This window comes from Cibotium barometz, chromosome 32 (assembly GCF_041138505.1).
Source record: "Cibotium barometz isolate CiBa-2024 chromosome 32, ASM4113850v1, whole genome shotgun sequence".
Lineage (NCBI taxonomy): Eukaryota > Viridiplantae > Streptophyta > Polypodiopsida > Cyatheales > Cibotiaceae > Cibotium > Cibotium barometz.
Window position 1 is genome coordinate 30,767,166 of NC_141077.1, and position 16,058 is coordinate 30,783,223.

A 16,058-nucleotide genomic window follows, 5' to 3' on the forward strand; every position below is an offset into this window, starting at 1 on the left:
AGTGCATCATTTATAATTGCCTCATTAATATATTGATATGTGGGCTGAAATCCAAAGCTAATTTTCAGCTAGTATGGGATGATTTGCAACACCTTTTTGGCATTCATTTGCTCCACATATGGTTGCCCGACATTGTACAAATGTAAGAGTATATCAAAGATGTCACGTGAGTATATATTTTGCTCCACATATGGCTGCTCAGTGACTTGATGAACACTTAATTAATGGGTGGGTTGGCTGCCACACTAACTTGCGGCTTCACCACTTTGCTGTCCTTAAAAGCCTTCTTCGAACGAGATTCAAAATGTAAAAAAGAGCAAGTCATACTTGAACACATTTGGCAAAAACTAATGAGCGATCTTTCAATACTTGGGTGTTGTGGTGGAGCTATCCCAAAACTCTCTGTCTCTCTCTCTCTCTCCTTCGGGAGAGAGAGACCCACACCTCTCTCTAGATCATTAAGTTGACTTAAAGCCTCTCTCCTCCTCCTCCTCCTCCTCTCTCTCTCTATCTATATGTACATATACATATATAATGGGTATATATATATATATATACACATATACATACATACATACACACGCATATATATATATATATATATATATATATATATGCGTAGCATAGTTTTGAAAACTATCCAATTCCTGCAGATCGCGTGGGTGTTAGTGGGAATTCTCAACAAAGAATGGCGGGTCGTGCAAGCCCAGTGCCCGCTGCCAGGCCTCCCGCTGTTTCCAAAGGCTACACGTTTGCGTCCTCGTGGGATCAGGTACTATTACTATTGCTCTTCAGTTTTCGTAAGTTCTATTAACGTCTGCGGAATGCCAAAGTGACCCATGAATACATGAATACATAAATGAAGACCGTCATGGGGGAGGGGGATCAGAGCGGCACAAATCAGGTCTTTGTCCAATTCTGAAAATGTCCAGCCGCCTGACAGATCAGCAGCATGAATCCATTCCCTAGAAAGCGGACGTGTCACTGTGGTAGATCACATTAAGCTAGGACAATTCCCAAGAATGCATGCTAAGGGGGCAGCAGTGTGAGGGCCAAAGGACGAAAGGACCAGATGTGTGAGAGATCAGAGCAAATCAACATAGCATGAAATGGATGAATGAGAGTATGTATAATGATGAAAGCAATCCAGTACAAGAGGCCCTCTGATGTGAGGTGACTCTGAGTAGTAGACTGTCGAAGAAGCAAAGATGAAGTCGGAGCTGAAGCACGGTCGGTGACAAAGGTTCGTGTCGATGTAAGGCGATGGCACTCCGTAAGGTGTAGAAAAACGCAGATCTACATACGAAAATGGGCTATAGATAAACGTACATGGGCAGATGGTGTGCTGCCGTCACGAGGTAAGGTAGCTGTCAGATGAGCAGAGAGGGCTATTGTTCTCGGTACAGGTCTGACTGTTGAGTGATGAGCAGAGAGTGGGCTGCTGTCCCGATGTTGTGTGAGCAGAGAGGGCTGCTGTCCCAAATCTACAAGTCTGAAGGTCAGACTGCTATAGGTACAGAGGTAGGTATAGAATGGTTGCAGGTATCAGATCAGGGAGCGTTGCTGCTGTAGAAGACAGGGCGCTGCACAAGGATCAAACAGGGCACTGCTGTGTGGGCAGGTGTGCGGCTGCAAGATAAAGAAGCCGACAGGTGCTGCTGATGAAGAACGACGAAGATGATTCAGTTTGTTGCAAAAGGAAGCGCGAGAAGCAGCAATCGATATATGTTATGTTCTTGCTGAATTATGAAGCGATTGTATATATATGTTGTTGGGCTGCTGGTTGACCCAGGGAAGGCTGTCGGCTAGAAGCAAGACAATAAATACTAAAATAAAACCCCTTTTTGGGCTGGGTAAAATACCTTTTTTGGGCATATTTTCACACACCCCCTCTCAGGCCAAAAGGAGACCATGAGAGAAGATGAGGAGGATGGTAAGTGGGTGAAGAGGAACATGAAAAAGTATTTGGCTTTGGGTAAGGTTGGTTGTCGCAGGTGAAGATCATGTGCTCTTTATCTTTTGTAGAGTCTTTTGTACTGGATCAATGCCACAATGCAAGAGGTTTTCACATGCATGAATGTCCATTTTTTGGGTTTTCATTCATACATGCATCCCAAACACAAAAAACAGAATGTTATGCAAGGAGCATGCAAGATGGTAAATGCTATGCAGTGGGTTTTCACATGGGCAGTGTCCTCATGGGGTTTTCACTGACTCATGCACCCATTACAACAATGATAAATAATGTGAATGGAGAGGATGGTCCCCCTCTCAATATGTTGACGGTGATGGTGGAGGACCGATGCCGATCCGCTCGCGCGCGAAGACGCTCGAGGATGGGTAGGTTGACGGACTTTGTAAGGATGTTGGCATGGTTGTGTGCCGTAGGAATGTATTGGAGCCTGATGGTACCAAGCTCAACCTATTCCCTGGTAAAATGAAAATGGACACCAACATGCTTGGTACGGTTAGAAAAAATAGGATTGCCGGCGAGGGCAATCGCACTCTGGCTGTCGACGAAGATGGTAGAAGCAGTGGTAATTGGAACGTGCATCTCCTCAAGAAGGTGACGAAGATACATAGCCTTAGTGGTGGTGTCATAGAGGGCCCGGTACTCGGCCTTAGCTGAAGTACCTACAACAGTATTGTGCTTCTTGTTAGACCAAGAGAAAGGGCCAGATCCAGGTGAGTACAAATAACCACCATGAGAACATTGAGATCGATATCACTGGCCAGTTGGAGTCCGTGTAACCACGCAGGGTGATCCCATGACTTAAGTGAAGTCCAAACATATAGGTACTTGCTAGATAGCAAACAACCCTCATCGCTGAACTCTAGTGTGGCTCCTTCGGTACTGACTTAAAATGGATGTGCAATAGGAAATGTTGGGTCTAGAGTTTGTGAGCCATATGAGTTTTCCAACCACTTGGCGGTAGGCTTGCCCTTCATGTGGTGGTGAGTCCTCTTCCTTTGAAAGTTTGATGGTTGGATCGAGAGGGGTAGCCACAGGGATAGCACCATCAGGAAAGAAGGAAGAAATGAGTTGAAGACAGTACTTTTGTTGTGACACAAAAATACCATCAGGATGTTGGATCACCTCCATGCCAAGGAAATATGAGAGAAGACCGAGATCAGTCATCTCAAATGTTCGTCTCAGCTGTGCCATGATATCAGCCACTTTGGTTGGATTTGAACGAGAGACGATCAGATCATTGACATACAGCACTAGGTAGCAAACCATCCCCTGGTCAGTGTGGATATAGATATTGGGATCATAGTGAGGTGGTTGAAAACCTTGGCTGCATAAAAATTTGTCGATGCGATGATACCACGCTTGGGGGGCTTGCTTAGGCCCATAAAGAGCTTTATGCAGGCAGAAGACTTTGTCCTCATACCCGGGAAGCGGGAAGCCTGGAGGTTGGTAAACATAGACTTCCTTCTCGAGAATGCCATTTAGGAAGGCACTCTTGACATCCATTTGGTAGATTGGCCGTTTGTGGTGAGCAGCTAGATTGAGTAAGAGATGGATTGTCGTCATTCGTGTTGCAAGTGTGTCATGTGCATGATCAATGCCATGGACAATCTTCAGACGCTGATCCTGAAGAGGCAGCCAGATAAAGACTATGAACCAGATAGGATCAAAGATTGGAGCACAGGTGCTTTGGGCAGTGTGGAGCAAGGCTTGGGGAAAACAAGAAGAGGATGCTGTCGGTTGCATGAAAAGGGTACTGTCGGGCTGCTTCCAGGAGGGGTCGGTTGTACCAGAAACCAAGGCGGCTGAAGGGGCATCTAGACATGGCAAGGCGGCTGCAAATAATAGCATGTTGGGATTTATTAGCCAGTCGGCTGGTCGGCCAGCACTTCTCTTTTCCCAAGGGCCTATAAAAGGCACTCAAGGCTCATCATTCTTTTCATTCAATCCCCTAGGGATTGGGTCAGTAGGAGTCCCATAGGGGGACAGAATTTTGGGTGTTATCACCTTTTCTTCAAGGCAGCCTAGGGCTGCAGACAAGTACCTTTTTGTACTATATGAATATACCTGAATTTTCAGCTTCTCTCTCTCTCTCTCTCTCTCTCTCTCTCTCTCTATATATATATATATATATATATATATATATATATATATATATATATATATATATATATATATATATATATATCTGCGTTTTGCATCAGATGGTTTCCAAGAGTGTTTAGGGCTGAAAGAAGACCCCAGAGCTTCCGCGTGTTACATTGGTATCAGAGCATCAGGCTCAGCAAAGCTAAACACTGATTCAGTCCCATATGATGTTGTAGAGGTCCAAGGTACAGGAAAGTACACGGATACGAAGCCCAAGGCAAGGAACACAAATCGGGAAGAGCTCCCAGGAGGTTTGTTGGTGGTGTTCCACATAGCCAAAGGGGATGGCAGTCCTGTTGTCAAATCCCCACGGATCCCCTCGTGATCGATCTTGGTTCGAAACTCGAATCCTGCAAACAAACGAACAAACAAACAAGCAAGGGGGTGCAGGCCCGACTCACCTCCCAACCATGACAGCCGTGGGCAAGCCCACAGTCTTGGCTGTCCCCACCGAGCCACGAGCTGAGCTAACTAGGTTGACGTACCGACCAATCTCCTCCTCGTGACGTCCCATACTGCCACGAAGCTGCCCTCGCGGGCCTCGAGACTGCTGCCGGCCTCGGTTGCATAAAGCAGGTGCACGTCTGCACTAGATCCAGGCTCCAAGACCATAGAGCTCTCACAAACTCGCGAGACTCTCTATAATACAATAACTAACCTTGGCCACCCTTTTATAGGCTCTTGGCCGGTCATCGGGCGTCCACACTTGGCCGCCCGCCCGTCCATACTTGGGTGCCGCCCGTTAGTATTTCCCTAACTCAACTCGTCAATCAGCCTGCCTAGTTCCAAGCTTCCCCAAGCCTCGAAACTAGTCTTGCATGCGTGTAGCACACGGTAGATACACACTGTGCACATTACATACTCCCCTTCCTCTAAGAGCTCACTCCTGAGCTCACTAAAAAGCCAGGGTAATCTCTCTGAAGAGTAGTCAATGTCTCCCATGTAGCGTCCTCCTCAACACGATCCTTCCACTTGATCTTGTATTCCGTGATAAGCGTATTACGCAATCTTCGTTCACGAAATCCAAGAATCTTTTCAGGTTCGTGCGGAACAAATGTTATGTCCTCGACATCTATAATTTCTTGAGGAGTAACTAACTGATCTGCTCCACCCAGTACTTCCTTAAGTCTACTGACATGAAATACAGGATGAACTTTCACGTGAGAAGGCAAATCCAATTCATATGCAATTGAATCAATCCGTCGTGTAACACGAAATGGTCCACAGTATCTAGGGGATAATTTCGGAGATCTACCTGTCCGTAAAGTCTCGGAATCTTTCGGAACTCGCAAATACACCATCGTTCCTTCAGAGAACTCTCTAGGTGAACGATGTCTATTAGAATAAAACCTGTCTCGGTCTTGAGCACTTCTAATCGATAACTTAGCAACTTGTAACATTTCCTGCATATCTTGCAAAAAATTACGTGCTACATCATGCTGAAGTCTTGAGAATCCTACTGTAACAGGCGATCTTGGTTGAAAACCATACATAAGCATGAAAGGACTAAACCCTGTACTCGTATGCTTAGTACTGTCATATGCAAATTCTAACATAGGAAGATAATCCTCCCATGAACTCTCTCTTTTGGATACATATGCTCGAAGCATATCCTTCAAAATTTGATTCACTCTTTCAGTCTGGCCATTAGATTGAGGATGATGAGAGGAACTCAAATTCAAAGTTGTTTCCAACTTCTCAAAAACAAGTTTCCAAAAATCACTCGTAAACTTAGAGTCCCTATCACTGACTATGTCCTGCGGTAACCCGTACAGTCTAAACAATTGCTCGATAAACTGCCGAGCTAATTGCGTAACTGTAATAGTCTTCCGGGTCGGTAAAAATCTAGCCATTTTTGTCCGCGAGCGATCTACCACAACCCAAATAGAATCGTGGCCTTGATGTGTTCTTGGCAATGCAATAATAAAATCCATGGAAATACTTTCCCATTTATTACCTGGGATTTGCAAAGGATGCAACAACCCAGCCTGTCTAAAGCGTTCAGCTTTATTTGCCTGACAAATCTGACACTTGAGAACATAATCTTCTACATACCCTTTCATCCTCGGCCAATAAAAAGGTTGTTTCACTAATGATAGCGTCTTGTGTACCCCAGGGTGTCCAGCAGAAGGGGCGTCGTGACACTCCTTAAGAATCTTGGACCTAATGTCCGGGATCTGTGGTACACAAATTTTATCATTACGGAATAGCAAACCATTCCGAATCATCCACTGGCCTCCTGCAGCCTGAATGGTAGACTGCTCAGTCACCGAGTCTTGGTCAATCAATGAGCTCCCGTCCTGGATCTTCTGCCAAAATGAACCAAAATAACTATCAGTCCTGCAAAGCCCTCTCAATGACTGAAATAAGTCAGTAGAAATCTCGGTGAACGACAAAGTATTCACCTCTCTAATCCGACTAAGCGCATCTGCAATACTATTCATGGACCCTTTTCGATAACGGATCTCAAAATCAAAATCTTGCATTAACTCTGCCCAACGAGCTTTCCTTCCTCTCAAATCATCCGCATCACACACATACTTGATTGACTGATGATCAGTCAATACCACAAACTTGGAGCCATATAAATAATGTCTCCAAACCTTGAGAGCATGAATCATAGCATAAAGCTCCTTCTCAAGGGTTGGCAAACGAGATTGAGTGTCGTCTAGCTTTTTACTTTCAAAAGCAACCGGTCTACCATCTTGAAATAAAGCAGCCCCGATAGCATAGTCACTGGCATAAGTTTCAAGAACATAAGGCCCGACTAGGATCAGGCAATGCTAAGATAGGTGCTTCCTTGACTTTATCTTTCAAAAGTCTGAAGGCCATATCCAAATCGTTATTCCAAGTGGGGGGCTGATTGGACTTACGTCCACGACCTTTCAATAAGTCGGTCATCGGTAGTGTGAGCTGAGAGTACTCCCGTACAGATTTCCGAAGAAAAACAACAAAACCGAGAAAAGAACGAAGTTGTTTCACTGTTCGTGGTATAGGCCAGTCCAAAACCTTCTGAACTCGGTCATAGTCAATGCTCAATCCATCTCTAGTGATCTTGTGTCCCAAGTAAATGATGTCGGTCATAAAGAACTCACATTTACTTAACTTAGCATATAGTCGATTCTGTCTTAAAATAGATAAGACAATCGTGAGGTGTCTGACATGATCCTCAAGAGTAAGACTATATATCAAAATATCATCCAGGAACACCACCACAAATTTCCCCAAATGTTCACGAAAAAGATCGTTCATCATTTGCTGGAAAGTGGCTGGAGCATTGGTTAACCCGAAAGGTAATACGAGAAACTCGTAATGGCCATACCTAGTCTGAAAGGCGGTTCTTTCGACATGCCTTTCATGAATACGTATCTGGTGATAGCCAGTACGTAAATCTCTCTTCGTGAAATATTTCGCTCCTGCTAACCGGTCAATCAGGTCATCTGATCTAGGGAGAGGATAACGGTTCTTAATGGTTAGCTTGTTCAATCTCTTGTTATCTATACACATTCTCCAAGTATTGTCCTTCTTTCTCCTCAGCAACACAGGTGCACCCCAAGGTGACTTACTTGGACGGATCTGGCCCATCCTCAAATAATCTTCGAGTTGTTTAGCCAACTCATCTTCCTCAGCTTAGCTCATCCTATAAGGTGCAATACTCACAGGATGAGCACCAGGGATCAAGTCAATACGATGATCTACTGCCCGTTCAGGTGGTAAACCCGATGACAGTTCTGTAGGAAATACATCTTGAAATGAATCAAGTATCTTCTGTAATTCTTTGCTTTCAAACACACTTAATTCATTCACATCCATGGAAGGGATGAGAAAAGAAGAAAGTGGAATCAATACACAATGGAAAGTGGTATACAAAGAAGAATCCATTATATTTCCAAAATCAATTGTATTTACAAGAGGTCCCTGAGAGGGATGAATATAATCACCTAAAATACTATACTTGGTGTCCCTATGCTGAAAGAAAAAAGATGACTAGATCAATCTATCTGGACGTCAAGAGTCTTAAACCACTCAATCCCTAATAACAAGTCTACATTTTCCAGATGCATAACATAGCATTCCAGATTATCTTTGTAGTCCTGAATCTGGATTGGAAGCAATTCCACCTTGCGATCCCAAACTTGTCTTCCCGCAGGTAGACGTACCTCATAGGTATGGTCGCTGAGTGTCGTATCAAGACTCAATTTCTGCACAAGTTTGTAGTTAACAAAGTTATGCGAATTGCCAGGGTCTAAAAGAATGTGAACCTTATGGCCTTTCACTTCTCCATAAACTCGGAGAAGATCATGTAAGCCAAATACCTTAGAATTGAACAGACAATCAGAACAAGTACTAGGGCGAGAAAGTACAGTAATTGACGTACCTGTCAAAGACAACTGGTTGGCTGCCTTTGGCTTGGGTCCTGCGTTTGACTTGGTACCCTTTTGCTTCGGGCACTCATTACGCATGTGTCCTTTTTCTTCGCAGATAAAACAACGTCCTTCCTTCTTGAGCTTCAAAGCCCTAAGGAGTCGTTTCTTCTTCGTTGGTGTCGAACTGGAATTCTTCGAAGGTTGGTCCAAAGACTTGCCTTCAGTCGTGTTAGCCATAGGTGCGGAGAACTTTCTTTTATGCTTGTTCCCCTGCTCGGTAACGGGTTTCGACTTGGAAGAGACCATCGTCATCATAGATACGAGCTGAATGAATGGCCTCGTCCAATGTTTTACATTTGTTATTTTTAACCTGTAATCGGTACGAGTCTGGTAAACCAGCTACAAAAAACCCCAAAAGAGTAGTGGGATCCATCTTTGTAGCTTTTATCTGCAAGTCACGAAACTTCTGGAGGTAGACCTCATAAGTGAGGTGCTGCGAGGTCATGGTCAAAGCTGAAAACCGGGCAACAACATCATAATCATCCTCTTTCTTGAGGAATTCTTTCTTGAAGATATCTTCGAATTGTGCCCAAGTCGTTGGCTTAGGGTTGAGTTCCTTCCACCAAAGCAAAGCTTTGCCGGATAGGAAACCTGCTGCTAACTGGATCTTCTTTCCATCATCATATGGATGAAACTGAAAGTGAACTTGCCACTTATGTAGCCACGTGTCCACGATCTCCTTGGTTCGCTGCTTTTGCTTGCCCCCGAACGGTTCCGGAGTAATATTGGGGCCTAAAGCTGAAGCCAAGGTATCCATTCCCGAGAAAGTAGAGAGGGTAGTGGTCAATAGAGTGATGGAGTTCTGCAAAGCTTGCATTTGGGCTGCGATTTGTGCCTGACGTTCCATCGGAGAAGCTTCGAGAGCTACTTTGAACTCTTGGAAATCTGATTTTGACACAAAATCGTCAAAAAGATTGGCATCGGTACCTTCCGTAGCCTGTAAGCCTTTGCGTTCCACAAGGGGCTCCAACTCCGATTTTTGGGTCGACATCGTGAAGAGGGTACGTGGAGAGAAAATTCGATCTTTGCACAATGAAAGTGCGAGCGAACTTGAGAGCTTGAGAGCTTGAAAACTTGAGAGATGTGTGGCAAGAAGCCCACTTGAGGGGGTTTATCAAGGTTTCCCAAAAGCCAAAAATCTCCAAAAGCTAGGCTTAGCTACTGCTTTGCTTTTGTGTTTTTTTTTTCTTGAATATATATATATATATATATATATATATATATATATATATATATATATATATATATATATATATATATATGGATATATATATTCTTTTTTCTTAAAAAAAATAAACACCTTTAAACTTTGGAGAGGGGGGGGGGGTTTCTTTAATCTATAAGAATTAAACTAAAAAAAAACAAACCGAAAGCAAATAAAATAACGTGCTTTCCTTGCTTTTTTTTTCTTTCCCCCCTAGATTAGTGCCGTCGGCGAGCTGCTGATGTCATCTGTCGCCGTCGCCAACTGCTGTCGGTGCCTGTGCGACCTGCGCCTCGCGTAGGCCTGCCGTGAGGCTGCGTGGGCTTGGGCGGCTGCCTTGCCTGGCCTGGGCGCCGGCCTGGCCTGGGCACCAGTCTGCCTGGCCTAGCCTAGGCGCCTACGTGGCTTGGCTGCCTGGCCGCCTGGCGTAGGCCTGGGCTCGCCTGGCTACGTAGGCCTGCTGGCCGCCTGCAAATAGAGCCTTAGACGCCTGCCAGCACGGCTGCCCTCGCACTGACTGCCAGCTTTATCGACTGCACAGACTCGACTACCAATCGCCTGCTCACCAGCGTTCGACTAGCATGCCACAACCGCTTCTTTCTCTCTCTCTCTCTCTCTCGCGTTCAACGAAAGCAACGTGCTTTTTTACGATTTCTCTTCTTGCAGTTTATGCGACTGCACCCACAACTCTCTCTCTTCTTTGCAAAGCAATCAACCCTTACTACACTACCATCTCCCGTCAACATGGGTCTCTTTGATGAAGAAAAAACACATACTATTCTGAAATCTGCAGTATGCATAGAAAAAACAGCAAGTTTTTTAACACATACCTTTCTTCGACCTCTTCTTCTCTACCTACTGACTTGCTCGTTCACGAGGTATGCTCTGATACCACTGTCAAATCCCCACGGATCCCCTCGTGATCGATCTTGGTTCGAAACTCGAATCCTGCAAACAAACGAACAAACAAACAAGCAAGGGGGTGCAGGCCTGACTCACCTCCCAACCATGACAGCCGTGGGCAAGCCCAGAGTCTTGGCTGTCCCCACCGAGCCACGAGCTGAGCTAACTAGGTTGACATACCGACCAATCTCCTCCTCGCGACGTCCCATACCGCCACGAAGCTGCCCTCGCAGGCCTCGAGACTGCTCTGCTGGCCTCGGCTGCATAAAGCAGGTGCACGTCTGCACTAGATCCAGGCTCCAAGACCATAGAGCTCTCACAAACTCGCGAGACTCTTTATAATACAATAACTAACCTTGGCCACCCTTTTATAGGCTCTTGGCCGGTCATCGGGCGTCCACACTTGGCCGCCCGCCCGTCCATACTTGGGTGCCCGCCCGTTAGTATTTCCCTAACTCAACTCGTCAATCAGCCTGCCTAGTTCCAAGCTTCCCCAAGCCTCGAAACTAGCCTTGCATGCGTGTAGCACACGGTAGATACACACTGTGCACATGACACCTGTGAGCCAGATAGGTTCTCGGGCAACGGTCCCAAGGGAGGTTTATCCTCCAAGGGTGATGTGAGTGCCAGACTCATTTCTCAGGAATGAAGACCAAGATGGTGTTCAGAGTCAGGGCAGGAATGGATTGTGGACTTAATGGAACAAGATGCATAGATCTTAGTCGGTGACAGAGTAGTTTGGAGACTGGGCCGGGCTTTCAGAGAAAAGGGTTGCTAGGGATGGATGGATGACAGAGGGACTTCGGGAAAAAGTATGGGATGATGATAGTCATCCAAGAACAGGTTGGAATCCCGTCATCAAGTTTAGCAGAGGGGGATGTCATGTGCATGATCAATGCCATGGACAATCTTCATACGCTCATGTAGAAGAGGCAGCCAGATAAAGACTATGAACCAGATAGGATCAGAGATTGGAGCACAGGTGCTTTGGGCAGTGTGGAGCAAGGCTTGGGAAAAACAAGAAGAGGATGCTGTCGGCTGCATGAAAAGGGTACTGTCGGCTGCTTCCAGGAGGGGTCTGCTGTACCAGAAACCAAGGCGGCTGAAGGGGCATCCAGACATGGCAAGGGTGCTGCAAATAATAGCATGTTGGGATTTATTAGCCAGTCGGCTTGCCGACTGCTGGTCGGCCAGCACTTCTCTTTTCCCAAGGGCCTATAAAAGGCACTCAAGGCTCATCATTCTTTTCATTCAATCCCCTAGGGATTGGGTCAGTAGGAGTCCCATAGGGGGACATAATTTTGGGTGTTATCACCTTTTCTTCAAGGCAGCCTAGGGCTGTAGACAAGTACCTTTTTGTACTATATGAATATACCTGAATTTCCAGCCTCTCTCTCTCTCTCTCTCTCTCTCTCTCTCTCTCTCTCTCTCAGAGGTCTCGTCAAAGTCAATTCCTTATTTCTGGCGAAAGCCTTGCACTACAAGCTGGGCTTTGTACTTCTCCAAAGTACCATCGGCTTTAAATTTGGTGTGAAAGATCCATTTGGTTCCAATGACCTTCTTATGACGAGGGTGATCCACAAGGGACCGCGTGCCATTTTGGTCAATGCTTTCAAGTTCTTGTTCCATAGCCTATTTCTAGGTTGGTTGTTTGATTGTCTCTTTCCACGATGTCGGCTCATCATGCGCCACATAGTTTGCTGAAAAACAGAGGCAAATGAGGCACGAGGAGTGAGCTTGGTGGACCGACAAGGACCATCCAAGGGGGGTATCGTGAGGAAGCATGCCTGAATCCCACATGGTCTGTTGGTACCAGTGGGGTAAAGGATCCCTGGGTGGCTGTCGGGAGGAGGAAGGCTCCTCAAGTGGCAGAGTAATAGTCGACTGATAGGGTTTATGTGGCATAGTTGGAGATTCTTGTTCGAGTGGTTGGGCAGCGGAAGGCGAAGTAAATCCCGCTCATCAAAGACAATGTCTCGACGAACGAAGACTTTGTTTGATCTTGGATCAAAGACTTTGTAAGCCTTTGATTCAAAAGAGTAGACCACAAAAATGAGCAACTCACTTCTTGGCTCAAGCTTGCTCCTCGTGTCATTCGGATTGTGTGTGTACGCACGACACCCAAAGACACAGAGATGAAAAATAGTCGGTTTTTTCGCCATAAAATGCCTCAATCGGAGTCTTGTGAGGGACAACGAGACCGTGGGGCAATGGTTCAGAAGGTACACGACAGTGTTGATCGATTCTGACCAAAGGCGTTCAGGCAGCAGCTCTGATAAGACAATGTCTCGACGAACAAAGACTTTGTTTGATCTTGGATCAAAGACTTTGTAAGCCTTTGATTCAAAAGAGTAGCCCACAAAAATGAGCAACTCACTCCTTGGCTCAAGCTTGCTCCTCGTGTCATTCGGAGTGTGTGTGTACGCACGACACCCAAAGACACGGAGATGAAAAATAGTCGGTTTTTTTGCCATAAAATGCCTCAATCGGAGTCTTGTGAGGGACAACGAGACCGTGGGGCAATGGTTCAGAAGGTACACGACAGTGTTGATCGATTCTGACCAAAGGCGTTCAGGCAGCTCTGTTGCAAAGAGCATGGAGCATGCCATATCCATAACGGTTCGGTTCTTGCGCTCGACCACTCCATTTTGTGAGGGTGAGTTGGTGGAGGTGAGTTGGCGTTGAATGCCTTGCTCTTGCAAGAACTCGGTGCCTCACCACCATTGTCACTGCGAGCAATCCCAATCGAGACGCCCATTTGGTTAGTGACTAACCGAACCCACGTGGTAAAGTATTGGAAGGCATCTGATTTATGCTTTAAGAAATACACTCACATGTACCTCGAATAGTCATCTACAATCAGCATGTAGTAGAGAGACCCATTCAAGGAGGGAGTTGGGGATTGCCCACTCAAGTCGAAGTGAATGGACTTGAGTATACCCTGAGCACACGATGAGTAGCATGATGTGGGAATGGTGTACAATGCTGCTTACCCATTTGACATGGTTGGTAGACATCCTTTGTCAATTTGAGGTAGCGTATGCCTTCAACCAACTGGTCTCTACATAACTCATAGAGTGTGTCATAGGGTAGATGACCATAGCGATAGTGCTATAGTCGTTCAGTGTCCGAAGGAGCTTTGGTCACATAGGCACGAATCCGATGAAACTTAGAACCCTCGGAAAATGGCTTGGATAAAAAAGTAGACATCCGGTGTAAGCCATCCTTCTGTGCTTGACCTCGGGCAACAACGAGACTGGTAGTCTCATCAATCACCGGGCAACAACGAGGCTCAGATAAAAAAGTAGACATCCGGTGTAAGCCATCCTTCTGTGCTTGACCTCGGGCAACAGCGAGACTGGTAGTCTCATCAATCACCTCGACAACTCGCTTGTTGAAGTAGACTCCACGATCCAGTTGGGTCAGTTGGGATACAGAAAGTAAGTTGAGGCTCAAGTATGGAACAAGATAGACATTGTCCAAGGTTGCTTGGTTGGGGCATGTGTTGGTGTCAAATAAAATGGTGCCAACAGATTTGATGGGCATCAGGGTATTGTTGTGACATCGAACTTCACCTTTAGCAGGACGTTGAGATATGAAAATTTCGGCATTGCATGCCATATGGTGTGTAGCTCCACTGTCAACCATCCAAGTGACTGGATGGCCATAGGGAAGAGTTGGGTGAGCTTCGATGATGGGCACAGTTGGACCATCAGGTAACTGATAGATCTGAACGAGGACAGAAGCTTCCACACGCTGACTGCCTCGTCTAGTCCGTTGTTTCTTCTTCCTTTCGGAAGAGTGGCCAGAGTCAACCTCAGATGTGGCGTGAGCAACATTGGCCGAGGGGCCGAGATGTGGTGTAAGCGATGACCAATTGGACATCTCTTCCGGGGTGGTAAAGGAAATTGACTGGGGGGGGGGTGGTGGACTTTGAGCGACCTGACCAATGGTTTGCCACTGAGAAGATCTAGGCCAATTAGTACTAGTGCCTTGTTGTTGGTTCCTTGGTGGGGAACCGTGCAAAATAGGTGCTAGAGTATTACCCCTTCGACCGCCAATTTGGGCATTGCTGCCACCTTGGTTGTTTTGGCGATTCGAGTTGTTGGTGTTGGGGTTGGTACCTCTATTTTCCCTGGCTTTAATGCCACACTCATCATTAACATGTCCAGACATTTGGCAATGAGTGCAAGATCTATTCTTTTTGGGAATATTCTGCTAGTAGGGAGTGGGTGTTGAGGTAGGGTTTTTGGGATGAGTGTTGTTGCCTTGATTACCTGGGTTGCTATTCCCCTTCCTTTTTTGAGTAGAGGTGGTACTGGACACAAGGGCCCCCTCTTGAGTAGAGGAGGAAGAAGATGACTTCTTGGGGTGAAACTGGTCATGCAACCGAGCGAAGCGCAAGAGTCGGCACTCACACTCGTATAGGTTAGGCATAGGTTCTAAACTAATGGTCTGTGTGACAAAAGTAAAGAAACCAGGTGGCAATTTGTTCAGTAATGTGATGATGTGGTCTTCTTGAGACTTGGCGGAGCCAGTGAAATTGGCCTCTGGTAGAAACCAAAGTGCGGTAGACTAGCAGTCACCCAATCCAGTTGTAATCCAGCAAATAAGACAAATATATGGGAGCTAGAGTGCTCCTACACGAAAAGAAGAACGACACCTGTTGGCCCCAAAGCTTGGCGCCCCTTTCGGTATTTCTTTATTCAAATTCAATGGAAGAATTTAAATGAGTACATCATGGCCGTTCATGGCTTGTATGTTTGCATGTCCAATCTGCCAATCCTCTGGACCTCTTAGCATAGAGGTTACACACAACCTTGTGCCCCAAAAACACGACACTGTTATCTCCTCTAATCAGCCAAGACAGTGCATCCATGAGGCCTTGAATACGAATCTAACTGGCCCATGCACATAGTCTCAAACTCAGCCATAAAACAGTCCATAAACTCTTCCAAATCAGTCCAAAAACTTGCCCTGTTTCCACCCTCCAAACTGCCAAACCCTTCCTCTCACAAAGGGCGAGAGAAACAACTCCAAAACAGTCACGAGCTAGTGAAAAGATATACTCGGTTAGGCACTTCTTGCAATCCCACCTACTCGCAAAGAGAGAGAAACTTACAGTCCATGTGTCGCTTTTCCCTAGAGAAAGAAAGAGAGAGAAAGTAAACAGTGGCCGTGTGAGGGCAAAAGAGACCAAAAGACCAAATATATGAAAGATCAGAGTAAAACACACAGCACGCAATGGTGATGTGTATATAAAAGATGAAGTCCAGTACAGGAGCTCTATGTGAGACTCTGAATAAGCAGAGAAGGTTGCTATCCCAAAAACGCAGACGTCAATCCATAAGTAAACCTGATGTGAGCGCCTAGAAGTAGCACTGATGTAGGCGCTTTATGAGCT

At 45.8% G+C, this 16,058-nt stretch overlaps 1 protein-coding gene across 6 annotated transcripts in view; it reads left to right on the forward strand.

Annotated features, from left to right (window-relative positions):
- Nucleotides 1–365: 365 nt before the first annotated feature.
- The window catches only part of LOC147620079 (sec34-like family protein), a 114,987-nt gene continuing 99,294 nt past the window's right edge, over nt 366–16,058 (forward strand). For 2 of the 6 annotated variants that reach the window (XM_086772246.1, XM_086772247.1), the window contains exon 1: nt 366–772. In XM_086772246.1, the coding sequence (XP_086628372.1) occupies nt 689–772 (84 nt within the window). In that variant the 5' untranslated portion in view covers nt 366–688. The remainder of the gene's footprint in view (nt 773–16,058) is intronic. The other 4 variants (XM_086772250.1, XM_086772251.1, XM_086772248.1 and 1 more) reach the window with 4 other exon arrangements.